The sequence below is a fragment of the Ctenopharyngodon idella genome, chromosome 19, assembly GCF_019924925.1.
Source record: "Ctenopharyngodon idella isolate HZGC_01 chromosome 19, HZGC01, whole genome shotgun sequence".
In the NCBI taxonomy this organism is placed as follows: Eukaryota; Metazoa; Chordata; class Actinopteri; order Cypriniformes; family Xenocyprididae; genus Ctenopharyngodon; species Ctenopharyngodon idella.
This window is the reverse complement of record NC_067238.1, coordinates 16,635,001-16,652,282: the sequence shown is the minus strand read 5'-3', so window position 1 is coordinate 16,652,282 and position 17,282 is coordinate 16,635,001. Positions and strand designations below refer to the sequence as shown.

The 17,282-nt window shown below is 37.6% G+C and overlaps 1 protein-coding gene and 2 long non-coding RNA genes across 9 annotated transcripts in view; 1 reads left to right on the top strand and 2 right to left on the bottom strand.

Annotated features, from left to right (window-relative positions):
* Nucleotides 1-17,282, top strand: part of LOC127501638 (uncharacterized) — a 145,681-nt gene that overhangs the window by 114,921 nt on the left and 13,478 nt on the right. The gene's annotated exons all lie outside the window — the stretch shown is intronic.
* Nucleotides 2,398-17,282, bottom strand: part of bop1 (BOP1 ribosomal biogenesis factor) — a 78,587-nt gene continuing 63,702 nt past the window's right edge. Inside the window, exons 11-16 of the mRNA XM_051873686.1 lie at nt 11,874-12,006; nt 9,830-10,010; nt 9,043-9,334; nt 7,661-7,745; nt 7,370-7,477; nt 2,398-3,228 (exon numbers count right to left, since the gene is read on the bottom strand). Of these exons, the coding sequence (XP_051729646.1) occupies nt 3,075-3,228; nt 7,370-7,477; nt 7,661-7,745; nt 9,043-9,334; nt 9,830-10,010; nt 11,874-12,006 (953 nt within the window). The 3' untranslated portion in view covers nt 2,398-3,074. The remainder of the gene's footprint in view (nt 3,229-7,369; nt 7,478-7,660; nt 7,746-9,042; nt 9,335-9,829; nt 10,011-11,873; nt 12,007-17,282) is intronic.
* On the bottom strand, nt 3,237-7,356 carry LOC127501643 (uncharacterized). 6 transcript variants are annotated; one of them, XR_007926662.1, is made up of 3 exons: nt 5,799-7,356; nt 4,304-5,754; nt 3,237-3,947 (listed from the first exon to the last, which is right to left on the bottom strand). It is a non-coding gene; the product is annotated as an uncharacterized LOC127501643 (long non-coding RNA). The 6 variants fall into 6 exon arrangements; XR_007926660.1 differs by having other exon boundaries at nt 3,237-4,492; nt 4,581-5,754; XR_007926665.1 differs by having other exon boundaries at nt 3,237-4,623; nt 4,856-5,754.

The window sequence follows — 17,282 nt, the reverse complement described above, 5'->3', positions numbered from 1 at the left end:
ATGATTTATATTGTTTAAAATGTTAAAATTTCTCGTTCTTACTGTTTTTTTTAGTTAGCTTAAGTACTAGCATAGCATACATCTACCCGATTAGCCTTCTAGTTTAGCTTATACAGTATTATGTATGCTTTTTACTTCCAATATCTGTTTTATTATGCAATACATAGGCATTCATTTTGTATTTCAAGCATGTTGTTTGTGTATGTAATAAACATCATACAATAGTGAAATAGGTTATAATTAATTAAGACATCATAATAACTTTTGATCAGGCATTACCGCCTTGGTCCTAATGACACCGGGGTCCACATTAGGGGTCAATCTTTGGCTGGTTAGCGTGGTTCAGTTGACCCCTTCTGGTTAACTAAGGGCAAAGAGCATCTTTCTCCACTAATGGTCATAAAGTAGCTATGTATTCTTACGAAAGACTTCCTCACTTCCAAAACCATCAGCCAGTTTTCCAAAGTTACTTTACAAAAAGTCATCCGTGCTTCCTGTTTAGCAACATTAAAATATATATATTGCCAAGATAGGCATATTTTTCATGTATCAGGCTTCAGTCTCTTTCCATGAGCACAGGAGTCACGCTCCGCTGAATTACAGCTACCGCATTCATGTTTTTCTAGAGTTGAGGGAAAACCACTGGAGCGCTGACAATGACTATTTCTACAGTTATTTTTAGATATCTGACTTCCCCAAAACAGAATGTGCTTGGCGTAGTGGATGCTAATCACATAAATAATATAAAACTGTCCAGACAAACGGTCCATCAAGACGCACACGCTGCCCCCCACTGGCCTGGCACGGATAAACTCTGCACTGAGTGGTCATCGGGCTGGCAATCAGTCATCAACGCAAAACTAATGCTGAATCAGCATGGAAGAAAAGAACAAATGCTTTTCTGAATAGGTATGTGTGGTATGACAAAATACCACGGTGGTTCATGAACGTTCATTGTTTGTCATGTGACAAATGAACGAAAGACTTTCTTGAAAGATGTTTCTCATCATCCTTGGCTGCATTATAATGAGTTCCCAGCTTACAGGAAGAACAAACACTCCACTGGTAACGTTAAGAGAATGTTTGTTCAATGTTATCTGGGGCCAGTTGCGTAAACTTACCCACTATGTTGAGACTGTGTCTTAGGGAACTAGTTTGACCAAGTAACAGTAAGACGAGAGGTGATCAGTCTTACTTTTCTGGTTCAAATTAGACCGTTCTACCTTTTTATGTAACTGACTTTAAAAAAATCTGACTTATTTCAGAATGTTTAGAAAACATTCATAAGTAACATTCCCATAATGTTTGCAAAATGCTAAAATTGAACCTTCCCGTTCGCATAACCAAGAAACGATTTTATACATTTAAAAAACTGGACATTTTAAATGTTCACAGAATATTCAAAAATAATATTTTCGTTACTTAATGGGAACATTAGCAAAACGTTCTTATATTAAAATAGAAGTATCTTTAACTAAAGATTTTTTCATTTTGCTAAATGAGATCAAACGAGAGAGTACTGTGGTAGATATACTGTATCTGACAGACTATTAGAATAGATGAAACACGGTTGGCAAGTCACTAAACTTGCCGCATTCATATGAAATTCATGCAATGTGCGGTTATTCAACTAATTTGCAACAATGGTGAATTATAAAATTCATTCATTTTTTTTCCTGTCTTTTGTTTTCAACTCAGTTTTGCATGGATTTAAAACAGCCTAAGCTGGTTTTAGAGTGGTTTTGGGCACCTGATCAGACTGGGAGACCAGCTTAAACCAGCTAAGACCAGCAAACCATCTTAGTTTTTAGCAGAGGAATTCGATTTTTCGGTTTGTGTGCAAACTCAAATAAGAGATGAGGCACCTTTCATTTGTATTTAAATCTCTGGATTTGAGAGACTCAGTATCCAGATTTTGGATCTGGATCTGAGATATTATGATAATGGTATGGGATCTATCATTACTTGAGAATAAATGGAGCCATGTCAACAAATACTACATTTAAAATATTAAATGAAGTATTTCATGCTTGGTGAGCAATTTTGTGTTGTAATCTGAGATCATATTATCTAATCTACACTGGTAAGTCTACAAACACGTCATTCCCTGGAGATACTGGCAAATTAACAAAGGCTTGCAACCTCCACACGGAGAGACTCACAGCCTTGAGACCGATGTCTGGAGTTGAGAGAAGGACCCGCAGGTGGACGGCCTCCACGAAATATGATCTATAACACACACTGCCGTCTGATCAGCAGCGTCTGGGCCTCTCGGCGGAGGAAACGAAAACCTATTCCCAGACTCTCGCTGCATATAATTCAGGAGTCCTGAAAATCACCCTCGCTGACCTGTGGCGAGAAACCAGAAGAGAAAGAGAAAACAAACTCCAAACACTCTTCAAGAAACACCCTGTTTAATTAAAAGGTAACTGGTCTCTGAAATACAACTGGTAAAGGTTTCACAAGTCAACAGGTTAAGGTAAAAAAAATAATCAAGACGTTGACAATGGTGGGTGGTGATGGCAGCAAAAAATTTGGATGAAACGCTTCAGGAAGGGGTTTAAAAAAACATCAGGAGGTGTAAGTGAAGGACAGACGTCTGCAGCTTTGTTTCATGTCTTGTTTCCTTTGGCATGGCCTAATGTCGGACATTTGTTTCATTTCAAATTCAGCTTCCTTGTCCAAGGATTAGCGGTCGGGCTTGATTTGCTGTGGGGCACCGATGGAGGCCGATACGGAAATGGGCCTTTCCGAGCGCTCACGGTTTTGGGTTTGAAACCAAACCTGTCTTTCTTTTTACAGCGTTAGTTACTCTGAACTCGAGTCCTTTGGGAATCAACAAGCGGCTGGATGTATTTTCTTCTAACATAAAAAAGGCAAAACATAGCTCAAACACATATTATAATGACATGTTCAATATCAGATCAGGCACTTGATTCCTGCCAGCAACATGTCAGTGTCCTCGGAGAGCAGCGAGTCGAAAAAACCTCATTGAGTCGTAACTGGTGTGTAATTTCTGGGTTAGGAAACTCGAGGTTGTGGCTCCCGACGGAGGGCTGTTTATGTTTCGTTCTCTAGGTGAAAAGACGGACTGTTCCGTCGGCCCCTGAGGAAAACACCCAGGGTTGAGTTGGGTGGAAGGTCACGTCGAGGACCCCGAGGTCATGAGTGATGGTGTGACCCTTCAGAACCTTCACTGGAACAATCAGAGGATTCTGCAGCAAGTCACTGTAGGATAAACAGACACACATTAGTATGGTTAATATCACTCAGAACAGGTTCTGAATAATGATTTTCATGATGTTTGGCTCAAATAACGGTTCTTAAATGTCTGAATTACTTTTCTGCCAATGGACATTTCTTCAACTACGAGCACTTTTATGAACCAGGGGTTGATTTTTATTAAAGCTAACAGATTTAAACTTGTTTTTATTATATGAAGGTCATATTAAAACCCATCTTTGAAACATTTTATTTCATATCTAAAACATTTAATTTAGCTACTTTTTAAATGTCTTTTATGTACAGACTTTGTTTTAATTTTTGAAATAATTACATTTTAATACTAAAAACTTTATTAATGTCTCATGTACGGATTTTGTTTATTTTTTGAAAAAAATTATATTAAATTAATCATTGCATTTTAACACTATTTAAACAAAAAGTGAAAAAAAAAAAACAAAGCATTTCAATATTTATCAAAAAGGTTTATATAAATTTATTTACATCCGTCATTTCCATCACAAACGTTACTATTTGAACAAAATACACTCACTTTAGCCCTTATCAAAAGTTAGTACGCTTGGTTCTCAGAGACTTATTTCAAAAGGAAATGTGGCAAAACAAAATGAATAAAACGGCACTCATCAAGCCAGTGAATTAACATACACACATAACTCTTAAATTTTAAAGCTAAAATAAAAAAAGTAGAATAGCATATCTGGCACCTTAGTAAACTAGTCTATTTTTAGACTAGTCAACCATCCTAGCCAACCATTTGGCACTTTAGTAAACTAGTCTTTTTCGACTTGTCAACCACTCGGCACCTAAGTAAACTAGCCTATTTTTAGACTAGTCAACCATCCTAGTCAACCACCCAGCACCTTAGTAAACTAGTCTATTTTTAGACTAGTCAACCATCCTAGCCAACCATTTGGCACTTTAGTAAACTAGTCTTTTTCGACTTGTCAACCACTCGGCACCTAAGTAAACTAGCCTATTTTTAGACTAGTCAACCATCCTAGTCAACCACCCAGCACCTTAGTAAACTAGTCTCTTATTAGACTAGTCAACCATCCTGTACCTTAGTAAACTAGTCTATTTTTAGACTAGTCAACCACCCGGCACCTTAGTAAACTAGTTTCTTATTAGACTAGTCAACCATCCTGTACCTTAGTAAACTAGTCTATTTTTAGACTAGTCAACCATCCTAGTCAACCATATAGCACCTTAGTAAACTAGTCTCTTTTTAGACTAGTCAACCATCCTGTACCTTATTAAACTAGTCTATTTTTAGACTAGTCAACCACCCGGACCCTTAGTAAACTAGTCTCTTTTTAGACTTGTCAACCATCCTGTACCTTAGTAAACTAGTCTATTTTAGACTAGTCAACCATCCTGTACCTTAGTAAACTAGTCTATTTTTAGACTTGTCAACCATCCTGTACCTTAGTAAACTAGTCTATTTTTAGACTAGTCAACCATCCGGCACCTTAGTAAGCTAGTCTCTTTTTAGACTAGTCAACCATCCTAGGCAACCATCCGGCACCTTAGTAAACTAGTCTCTTTTTAGACTAGTCAACCATCCTGTGCCTTAGTAAACTAGTCTATTTTAGACTTGTCAGCCATCCTGTACCTTAGTAAACTAGTCTATTTTAGACTAGTCAACCATCCTGTACCTTAGTAAACTAGTCTATTTTAGACTTGTCAACCATCCTGTACCTTAGTAAACTAGTCTATTTTTAGACTAGTCAACCATCCTGTACCTTAGTAAACTAGTCTATTTTTAGACTAGTCAACCATCCGGCACCTTAGTAAACTAGTTTCTTATTAGACTAGTCAACCATCCTGTACCTTAGTAAACTAGTCTCTTTTTAGACTAGTCAACCATCCTGTACCTTATTAAACTAGTCTATTTTTAGACTAGTCAACCACCCGGACCCTTAGTAAACTAGTCTCTTTTTAGACTTGTCAACCATCCTGTACCTTAGTAAACTAGTCTATTTTAGACTAGTCAACCATCCTGTACCTTAGTAAACTAGTCTATTTTTAGACTTGTCAACCATCCTGTACCTTAGTAAACTAGTCTATTTTTAGACTAGTCAACCATCCGGCACCTTAGTAAGCTAGTCTCTTTTTAGACTAGTCAACCATCCTAGGCAACCATCCGGCACCTTAGTAAACTAGTCTCTTTTTAGACTAGTCAACCATCCTGTACCTTAGTAAACTAGTCTATTTTAGACTTGTCAGCCATCCTGTACCTTAGTAAACTAGTCTATTTTAGACTAGTCAACCATCCTGTACCTTAGTAAACTAGTCTATTTTAGACTTGTCAACCATCCTGTACCTTAGTAAACTAGTCTATTTTTAGACTAGTCAACCATCCTGTACCTTAGTAAACTAGTCTATTTTTAGACTAGTCAACCATCCGGCACCTTAGTAAACTAGTCTCTTTTTAGACTAGTCAACCATCCTGGGCAACCATCCGGCACCTTAGTAAACTACTCTATTTTAGACTAGTCAACCATCCTGTACCTTAGTAAACTAGTCTCTTTTTAGACTTTTCAAACACCCGGCACCCTAGTAAACTAGTCTATTTTTAGACTTGTCAAACACCCGGCACCCTAGTAAAACTAGTCTATTTTAGACTAGTCAACCATCCTGTACCTTAGTAAACTAGTCAACTATCCTGTACCTTAGTAAACTAGTCTATTTTAGACAAGTCAACCATCCTGTACCTTAGTAAACTACTCTATTTTAGACTAGTCAACCATCCTGTACCTTAGTAAACTAGTCTCTTTTTAGACTTGTCAAACACCCGGCACCCTAGTAAACTAGTCTATTTTTAGACTAGTCAACCATCCTGTCCCATCCCAACAGAAATAGTTTTTTCCCCTACCAAAATGTGGTAAGAACTGCTGGCCAGTCTGAGGGCCATAAAGGCCATAAAACAGTGAATTCTGGAAATATGGTTTGCTGTATATGCATCAACAGTTTGACTGGGGAAAGTAAGAAGTGGAAAAATAACATGACATCCTGAGTTTGAGTTTAAAGAGATCTATTAAGGCCAGCTGATGAAGGGTTTTCATCCAGATCTGGCTTGCCCTCCACTGTACACGGATCATTAGCTCCGCTCAAAGAGCGTTCATGACTGTACTGCCGGAATGATAGTCTAACCCTGCAGAAACACTGGACACGTGCCCAACAGACAGACAGAGAAGAACAGAAACGAGAGAACTACACAGAGTTAAGAGAGAGAACAGCAGATCACCATACTACTCACACTATTTATGCAGTATGTATACAGTAGACAGTATGCAAGGTTTCTATATGCATGGAATAGCTGGGAGACACTCAAATATACAGTATACAACCAGAGCACAGAATACAGTTTCCCACAATGCAATGCAATTGACACTCCTATTTCAATGTAAATCCAGAATAAACCTGATTTCAATGATTTTCTTTCCTCATTATTTGAACTGTGTAAAGTTAAAACATGTTATACATAAAATTGGACAAAAGCGTCAAATAATTTAATAATGTGATTTCATCTGCATCACTACATACAATTTTAATTTATTTAACTATCAATATTTATATATTTGAAGTAGTTAACAGTACACATACTACACAGTATGCACTACACTGGTATATAACATAGGTTATGTTCAGAACAGAATACTAGCTTATTAGCCTATGATTTAGTTTTTTAAATAGTAAGTGAAACAGTATGCATTATTACACAATGAACCTTTCAAACAATATTATGCTTGTCACATGACCTAATTTCTGAGTTTTGGCAGTCCACTAAAACAGTGAGCCACAAAATCACATCTGATATTAATTCTAGTTAATTTGACACACTGGAAATGGAAAGTCATGTCGAGCACATTGCATTGTGGGATACAGTATTCCTTGAAATATACTCTTTTGAATACTGCACATATTCATGTTAATATGCATAAAGAATATTAATACAACAGAGAGTATATACAGTATGCATACTATTTACTGCAGCAATAGTAAGAATAGTTTGGTAGTATTATTTAAAACACAGCCACAGAACAGAAAGAGATTGGAAAATCAAAAAAGAACAACATTAGGAAAAAGTGAAATAAAACCCGGTGAGGAAGACAATCAGACTCACTTGTAGACCATCCCGTGACAGACGATCACGCTGCCGTCATCAGAGCCGGACGCGAACAGAGGGTAGTGGTTGTGGTAGGCCACGCTCCTCAGAGCCTTCTTGTGATGCCTGCGTGGACAGAGACACAAGACAGACCCATCAGCGTCCCGACAGCAGAGGAACGTTACGCAGAACCACTCCACGTCCCAAGAGGAGACATTCATTCATTTGACAGCGCCAGCATTAGCAACAGTTTCCCTCGAGTCTGACCCAGACTGCCCAAATTATAAAAACCTGCTCGTGCTGACTCACCGGAGAACTTTGTACGGTTTCGTGGACAAGTCCAGATCGAACCAGGCCAGACGACAGTCGTAGCTACCGCATATCACGTTGTCGCCTGTGGAAAATGGGCAAGAGAGAAGAAACGAATCACATCTGACCTGCAGAGAGTGGTCACTGATGTCACATCACTTTGGGGACATTTTTGAGAAACCAAGACACAGATTAAGCCAGAACAACTTTCCTCTGGTCAACTCCAAACACTCACTTTTATATAATATACTGTAATTGACTGAAGAATGTGCCAGTTTTCATTTTGAAAGATTACCGTAAAACGTTAACGTTCATAATCGTTCACCCAGAAATAAATTTCTTCTCATTTATTCATCTCACTCCAGACCCATATATCTTACTTTCTTCACACAAAGTATTTTTTAAAAATCTCCAAGCTGCTATTTTCCATTCATTCAAAGCCTATGCTGGATCTCTAAAGCTCCAAAAAGGACAAAAGAGCACCATTAAAAGAATCCACACGACTTGAGTCATCTGAAGTCATATGACAGCTTTGTGTGAGAGCAAAATTTAAATCAGCATCCACTCCAAATCTTCCCCTCTGCTGTAGCTCTCAAATCTTTATGCATCACATTTGGCAATGGCACCAATGGCATTTGACATCAAGTTTCCCTCGACACATTTTTATGCTAATTTTGAACCTAAAAATGCAGAACAGAAGCGCCAAGATATGAAAAAAAAATGCCCAAAATGCAAACTTGAGGTAAGCAGACGTGAATAAGATGGTAAATTATTTGATGCACATCAGAAAAATCATGTTAAATGTTACATAGACATAAAATCTGCTACTAATTGTTTGCAAACATGATGTTCGTCATGAACATGACTGCGCATGCGCACATCAATATTACATTTTTGTCATGATAAATAACACAAAATTACTGTATTTGCATTGTTGCAAGGGTATGTGTAGACATTAATAAAGCACAATCTGATACGTAGCATTTTTTTGCTGTCGATCTGTACTTATTCTAACGAATAATGCTATATCAGATTGTGCTACCACTACTGTACTTGCATTATTTTAAGTGTAGGTTTAGAGTTGGGGTAGTATTTGCATAGTTAAATTTCACTGCGCTGATTCCCATTAAAATAGCTGGATTTTACTCACAAAATTTTGCCTAGCCATAATACATAAACAACCTTTACTGTGCTCTTTTTATTTGACAGCCCCTGTATGCTTTCACTGCATGGAAAACAGAAGCTCTGAGAGATTGTCCAAGACAACTACTTTTGTGTTTCACTGAAGAAAGCAAGCAAGTCATACAGGTTTTGAATGAAATGAGGGCGAGTAAATGATGGTGAATGTGAATGAACCCTTTCAGAAAAATCCAGTTACGCACCTCCAGGGTGGATTGACATGCTTGAAATCCATTTGCAGTTGGCCATCAGCTTCTTGGTGAGCTCCTGTTTGATGAGGTTGTAGACTCGTACATAGCGCTGCGTGGCCACGAAGAAGTAAGGCCTGACGGGGTGGAAGGACACGCACTGCACCAGACCCTTGCTCTTGCGGAAGGGGTTCTGTGTCCGGCGTTTGCTCACCTGGTGGATGACCACCTGGAGATTGCTGCTGTTGTCGGGCATGACACACGCCAGGTAGTCGCCTTTCCCGTGCCACGTCACCTGCCTCACGGCCTTCAGAGAGAGAGAGAGAAGAGAGGAAGTGGGTGGCTGGAGGTCAGAGGTCAAAGTCATTCTGCGGTAAATCCGCAGACGATTAATCCAATTATAACCTCAAAGACACGCTGGGACTAAATTTACTGCCGTTATTAACGCCGACTCGGCCTCTGCCAGTCTGCCAACGCGTGTCGCTGCTTTGCTTTTTCCAGTAGTTTTAATTGGACACTAGAGGCATCTTAAATTTCTTTCCATTTCAGGAAAAAGACTACCACAGGCTTGTGGCTTCTGCCAATAGTTAAAAGCCTCTGGCTGCCGCTCACGTGAGGGACGGACGGACGCTCTCAGAGGGGATACATGAAAGGAAGACATTTTCATTTCTATTGTTAACTGGAAAATATTGAATTGAACTGAGGAGAAATTTGTCTGACTAATGGTTATCGTGAAGATGTCATTCCTATGAATATAAGAATTAATGGTAACACTTTACAGTAAGGTTAATGTTTTGATTACCTTGGGGTGTTTGAGGATGAGGCGGTGACCCTGCTCGTGACCTTCGCCCTCTGAGACCGCCCACTGAACAGGCTGATCCTTCGCTTCCTCTGGCTCCTCATAGGAAGAGATCAGCTGATCCGTAGCGGAGCACAGCAGCCGGTCGCCCAGACCAGGGTTCAGGAGGAGAACTGAGTCATCACTGTACACAAACATCATGTTAAAATCTATCTATTTATCCATCCATCTGACGGTCTAAACCATTTATCTAACCTCAATACCTAGCTAATCATCTAACCAACATCTATTTTTCTAAGATTAGAATGTTAAATGTATAAATCCTACTTATCTAACCTACCTATCATCCATCTGACTGACTTAACCATTTAACTAACCTATTTACTTATTTAACATCTACTTACTAACCAACCAACATTAGAATGTTTATCTATTGATCAATTCATCCATCTTAACTATTTACAGGGCTCTAGACTAACATTTGAGAGCAGTGGCACCGGTGCCACTAAGATCTACAGAAGGTGGCGCTGGGCGGGGGTTTAATAATAAAGGTAATTTAATCATATTACTATTGTTTTGCATTAGTAAGTGCAGTTACTAATAATATTACACATTTATTTTTCAGAAATGTGACCGTAAAGCACTGAGCTTGAACTGAGATGTAGATAAAGTTAACTTTTATTGACGACAGTAATATGCAAAAACCTAATTTTTATTACCATAATGAACTGACCGACAGCTTCAGTGATTATAAAATAAGCACTCTTTACTTGCTTTCTGTGAAATTCAGTCACAATTTGAAGAAAAGTTTTTGTTTTTCATGAGACTTTGTGACTTTTCCCCATATATTAGGGAGTGGAAATGGATAATAAGCTAATAAGTGCTCCTCTGCCGCCATCTACTGGTTATACAGGTAATTTCATGTCTTTTTACATAAAAGTTTGTTTGCCACGAAGTGTTCCTTCATTTTTAAACTTTTAGTTTTGCAAATCATCACATTAAAAATAACAATGAAATTGGATCATATTTAGAGATTTGAAGTGCTGGAAAAAGTGTGAAGCACTTCAAAAAGTCCCTGAAAAGTCTTTGAATTTCACTCCCAAAAGTCCCATGAACCCTGAAATGAATAATGTAAAAAACATTTGACTATTTCATGGTTACAGTTAGCGTTACTCATTGGAGAGCCTTTTAAAACTTGTTCATTCATGGGACAATATTTCTCCTGATTTCCACGTCAGTGCTCTCGCTGCGATGTTATTAATTCTGTGGCGAATTCAATGTTTTCTTGTTGGATCTCCCAGCGCTCTGTAGTAACAGTGTCGCATGATCGAGATCGGCGTGTGAGAACCTTCCGAGCTCACTTTGCATTGCGCTCATAGGTTGCGCTGTTTATTACTGTCTAAGCTGATAAAAGGTCCACGCTTCGCAGCTTAAATGAGTACAGCAGTTTCGTTCCACTTTTGTTTCGTTTGCCGTTTGATGTCTCTCATATGCATTATGTGCAACAGAAATGGCAGCTCTCAGCTGGGCAATGTGGTGGTCACACCAGTGTGACCTCTGACAAAATTTAGTCACATCGGTAGGAAAAAAGGTCGCAAAATGCGACCATTTGGTTGCAGTCTGGAGCCCTTTATTTATCTACCTTCATAGATATTTATCTAACATCTATTTAACTAATAAACCAACTAACATCAGAATATTTATCCATGCATTGATCAATTGTACCCTACTTAATCGAACTTACCTTCTAACTAACTTACTAACTAATGAATAAAGAAAAGCTGGCTACGTAATAAATACTTAAGTTTCTGGAAACATTCAGTTCTAGAAAGTTACTCAAATTTATCTTTCTCATAATTGGCCTTTCTTGATGCCGATTAAACTAACACTAACTAATGAACCAGACTGAAGCTCTAAACCCACACAAACTGTAAAACTAATCTGCTGTCAAATAATAAACAGCACATAATGAAGGTTACAAAACAGAGATGAACATCAAATAAACTTTCAGATGGAGATTATAAGAGAAAAAGGAGGCGGGTCTTACTAGCTGACAGCAACCAGACATATGGAAGGATTGGGATTCCAGGCCACGCCCTTCACGGCTCCGCCCACCTCCACAGTCTTCAGGCAGCGCGCAGTACTGACCTCCCAGAAACGCACCGTACAGTCATCAGAGCCTGAGGACAAGGGGCAAAACAAAAACTTTGATTTATACATATGAATTTACATAAACTACTGATCTATTCAGCAATCTATAATGTTTCGGAATTAAATATATATAGTGTAAATGTGTGGACACAGACGCTCAGGGCGCTGACAGCTCTCAGACCCAGCGGTCTCCAGCACAACAAAAGCACTCTGTAAACTCGACGGCACTTCCTCTTTCATCGGCACACATGGAGGATAACTCATCCTCGCTCTAACACAACCACAATGACATACAGCAGCACTGTGGCATGAGCACACAGTAATAATACTAGATTACTGAAGGTGACAGAGACAGAGAAGTCGGGTTTTTTAAAGTAAATGTGCGCTATTGCTGTTAGACAGTCATTATTCAAAAGAGGAGCCATTTATGTCCATTGCATACATACAGTGTAAGTAAAAATTACTAATAATGAATAGCTGATGGTAACCTTTATTACGTGCTAACGTACAGTAGGCATATAATTATAACATATTAAAATGATTTATTTTTTGGATGACAATGCAATTTATTATCATCTGACGCATTATTTATCTTTAAAATCAATTAAAAATGATCTTATCAAATAGAAAACATTTCATTTAACAGATGGGAAATCCTCGTATCAGCCGCACATCGAAAGCAGCCGTAAAATCTCATTTTAACTTTTATACCTGCATGCTTCATAAACGCAGGAAAAACAACACGGGGGAAACGGGCCGGGCCCGGAGGGTGGAGTGTAATAACTCCAAAAGCCATAATCACTTTTTAAGTATTGAGCTGTATGGCGACAGATATAGCAGGAGGGACGGGCTCTGCGGCGGACACCCGCTGGCGGTCAGAGAGGTCTGTCTGGAGCGCACAAATGCCGATGTGTGTGTGTGTGTGTGTTTGTGATGCAGGGGACACCAAGACTTTCCTGTAGACGTTAAAGCAATGACTGTGACCATAAATAAAATGGGAATGACGGTAATATTTGCCTTTATGGAGGGAAAAAGCAGCAATAATGTTAAAAGTCCATTTTATAGGACAGTAATGGCACTTTGAGACTGTAATGTGTCCCAAAGGATTATAGAAATGAGAGGTTAAAGTCAACAAGAAACAGCATTTGCAACCCATTTTACTTCCATAACGTGACATTTCGGAGTGAAATAGGATATTCAAGAAGGAAAAAAATAAGTCTATTGTAGGACAGGACTTGAATTTATTGGTAATTGCTCATCAAAAGTGGGAATTACAAACCCGAATGGACCCCGATCTGAATAAAAGCTTGCTAAAACTGCTCACAATTGATCAAAATCAAACGTAAAAGAACAAGAACGTGTATTATTTTGGTAAAATGGCATAATTTTGCTTTCATGTAGACTTTTGTGCAACATTTGTACGGCTGTTTTTAGTCTGTAAATGGCTGAACAACTACAAACATAAATGGTCATGTCATGAACACTTTTTGATCTTTAAAAGAATCTACTTCCCACAGTTTGTATCTGGAAACACCCTGGTATGACTAGAGTTTCTCACACAGTGTCATGTGTGTTGTCTAGTGTGTTTTTGGGAGCGTATGGATCTCAGGCACAAGCACTTCCTGTGGTTAAACAGGGCTCCCGCCGACCACTCTGATCTCCTTTAGCTGCTCTGTTAATTTGTAGTTGCGTTTCTGGACAGAACCCAAGAGATTCCTTTTTATTTTAAACTCCAGCTTTACAAAACGGTTGCATTTGTTCAGGCTGACATTCAAGTTACATCTCACTTAGTGCTGGGTGTTAATTACAGACAGGTGTAAGATTTGTTTTTTAAATAAATAAACTTATATTCAGCAAGGTGACATTCAAAAATTACATTAAAGACATTTATAATGTTACAAATGATTTCTATTTTAAATAAATGAACTTTTTATTCATCAAAAAAATCTTGAAAAAATATTGAGGAGCTCAACTGTTTTCAACATTAGCTATGTTTCCATCCAAAGTTGCAAATTTAACTTGTGTGCAAAATTGGAATATAGCATTTCAACAATTGGGTCATTCCGTGTCAAATCAACCAAATTTCGGAAACTTCCCCAGCTCAAATTTTTTATTTTGTCAATATTTTTTTCTGTAGAAAGACAAACATAAATACTGGTAAAAGCCAAAATATTAAATGTCACAGATGTATATTTACTGAGTAATCCACTATTTTATAGAGGGGGTCAAAATTACAATTTTCACCTGAGATTTGGAGACAATTTACAGGGGTGTAACATGACTTTAGAAAGATGGCAGCATCATTATTTTATTTTTACACAGAGATTGATAGGTCAATTAGTAAAATCTGTTGACTTTAGCAATCATTATATGCCAAAAGTGAAAGTTGCAAGTTGGGAAAAAGAACTTGTGTTTTTTGCCTTAAGTTTGCATGCCTGTAACTCAAGAAGTATTAAAGATATCTTAATATCCTTTTAGATTCTGGCTCTTAACAAACTTTCCTTTTGGTATCTTCAATTTAAAGGCCTTCGATGGTTCAATTCCAGAGATATGGAGATCTTAATGCGGCTCCATGAGTAAACTGTACACAATTTCAGTGGTCAAAAACCAAATGTGGATCACTTTGCATACAGCAGATACTTTTTTTCCTTTCAAAGAGGAATATCTGAAGAACAAATAATGTTGAAACTAGAAATGTATCTCGTGTTTTTCTATCAACTCAATTGCACAGAACATAGGGCCTACCTATCTGAATGCCATAAATATTCATTTTCCAAAGTTTGCATGCCTGTAACTCAAAGTATTCAAGATATCTTAATACCCTTCTAGATTGTCATTCTTAATAAACTTTGCTTTTGAAATCTTCATTTTCAAGGCCCTATATAGTTGGTGAGCATTAGAGACTTTTTTCCAAAACATCTTGACCCCAAACTTTACAACAGTATATATTATACAGCATCTAGCCATAAGTATTTTTGATTTTATTTTAGTTTTAAATAATAAAAAAAATAATTCATTTAATGTATTTATTAAGCAGACACATTCATTATTAAATAACCTCCAAATATTTGAGATCCCTAAAATATGGTAAAATCAACAACCTCTGGTGACCTCCAGTATTTCTTGCTTCATTAAATCAATCAGTTCAAAACGCTTATCTCCCAAATAAATGAGTCCCTAGAAATGGATTAAATCAGAACACGCGGATCACAGTGAGTTCATGGTGTCCTGAGTGACAGAGTCCAGCTTCAGTTTATAATGTCACCGCTCGTCTTCATTTAGCCACATCATTAGTGAGGAATGCCCATTTGAGGCTCTCTCAGGCCATGATCTAAGCTCCGTAAACGTAAATATGTACACAGTCGTGTAACCTCAGGCCTTCCTCACCGCATTCTCTCATGCAGTAGACTGCGAAAAAACTGTAACTGTAGGTTTCACATGCTGTAATTGCAGCGTTTTCGTTTTGCAAGACTGTAAACCAAATTCTTGAAAGATTCTCATCATTGCTGCATTTCTGAAGTCTTTAGAAAAAATGATAAATCCTCACATCTTCTAAAAATGTTCTCTTCAACGTGGAAATTTCCACTTGTCTTATCATCTATTCGGTTAACACTGTACAACTGAACGCTTAAGTAAAGTACGAGCTATATGCCAAGTTATAAGTAAGTTTAATACTTCCACTGCCATGCAAATGTTTGAGGTCAGTATGATTCTTTTTTCCAAAAGGAAGTATTAAATTTAAAGGTCCAGTGTGTAATATTTAGGAGGATCTATTAACAGAAATGCAATATAATATACATACTATGTTTATGTTTAATACTAAGTTTTCAGTGGTGTATAAGGACCTTACATAATGAACCATTATGTTTTTATTACCTTAGAATGAGCCATTTCTATTTACATACACTGAAGGTCCACTTACATCGAATTCACTATCATGTTTCTACAGTAGCCCTAAACGGACAAACTGCTCTACAGAGCATGTTTGCTTGACTGGCTACTCTCTGCTGTCTCAGACAACGACATCTTTGTCCTGTGTCAGCCACCGTAGCTTCTCTATGTGCTTCGAAAGGGAGGGGTGAGCGGTGGACTGAGCCGTTGGTTGCAATTCGCGATCTCACCGCTAAATGCCACTAAAGTCTACACGTTGCACCTTTAAGACTTTATAATGTTATAAAACAATTCTATTTCAAATAAATGCTGCTCTTTTGAACTTTCAATTCATCAAAGAATTCTAAAAAAAAATTAGGGACGCACAATATATCGGTATCGGCCGATATATGTTCATTTTTAATGTTATATTGTTATCGGCCCGATAAGAAAATTTGGCTGATATATTAAAGCCGATAAATAATGGATTATTTCTTTCGGCTGAGACACTTCAGATGTGCACTGTTCACCATGATGGTTTTGAATTGCTTGAAATATGATTGGAGTCATACAGAAAATACAGTTAAGTGTAAAGTGCAGCGCAAGTCTGTCATATAGGCTGTATGAAATTATAGAACGTAATTGTGTGTTTGGGACATGGCTTTTAATAAGTTTTGTTTTTGTAATCAGGCTCTCAAAAATTATATAAAAATTTGGATTCAGATTTATTGGCCAACATATCGGTTATCGGCTTTCAAATATAAAGAATTATCGGTTATCGGTATCGGCCAAATTTTTCATATCGGTGCATCCCTAAAAAAATTTATCATGGTTTACACAAAAAATATGAACCAGCAAATCAGCAATATTTCTTAAGCAGCAAATCAGCATATCAGAATGATTTCTGAAGGATCATGTGACACTGAAGACTGGAGTAATGATGCTGAAAATTCAGCTTTGATCACAGGAATAAATTACATTTAAAAATATATTACTAATCTATTATAAATAGAAAACTGTTTTTTTTTTTAAATTGTAATAATATTTTACAATATTATTATTTTTACTGTATTTTTAATCAATTAAATGAAGCTTTGGTCAGCATAAGTAACTTACACTAAAGTATAAGCACTAGTATTAGTGATGCCTGACCTAGTAAACACCACTAACATGAAACAAAGAACAAAATCAAATCTGAAGAGCAAATTGCTGGCGTTTCCTGAAATTTGCTGGCATTTATAACGAATTAGTCCAGTTTTTACAACCATTGGCTGTACAATCTTTTCACAATAAGACTTTCCGACTTGCAAAACCCAAATCAGCAAATGCGAAACGGGAAAACCCAGAATGTAGAGAGCGAAACAAAGTCCTGGGACAAAAGACTCACTAGTGCTTTGTCATCAGCACCCAACCCATTGATATGGAAGAAATTATC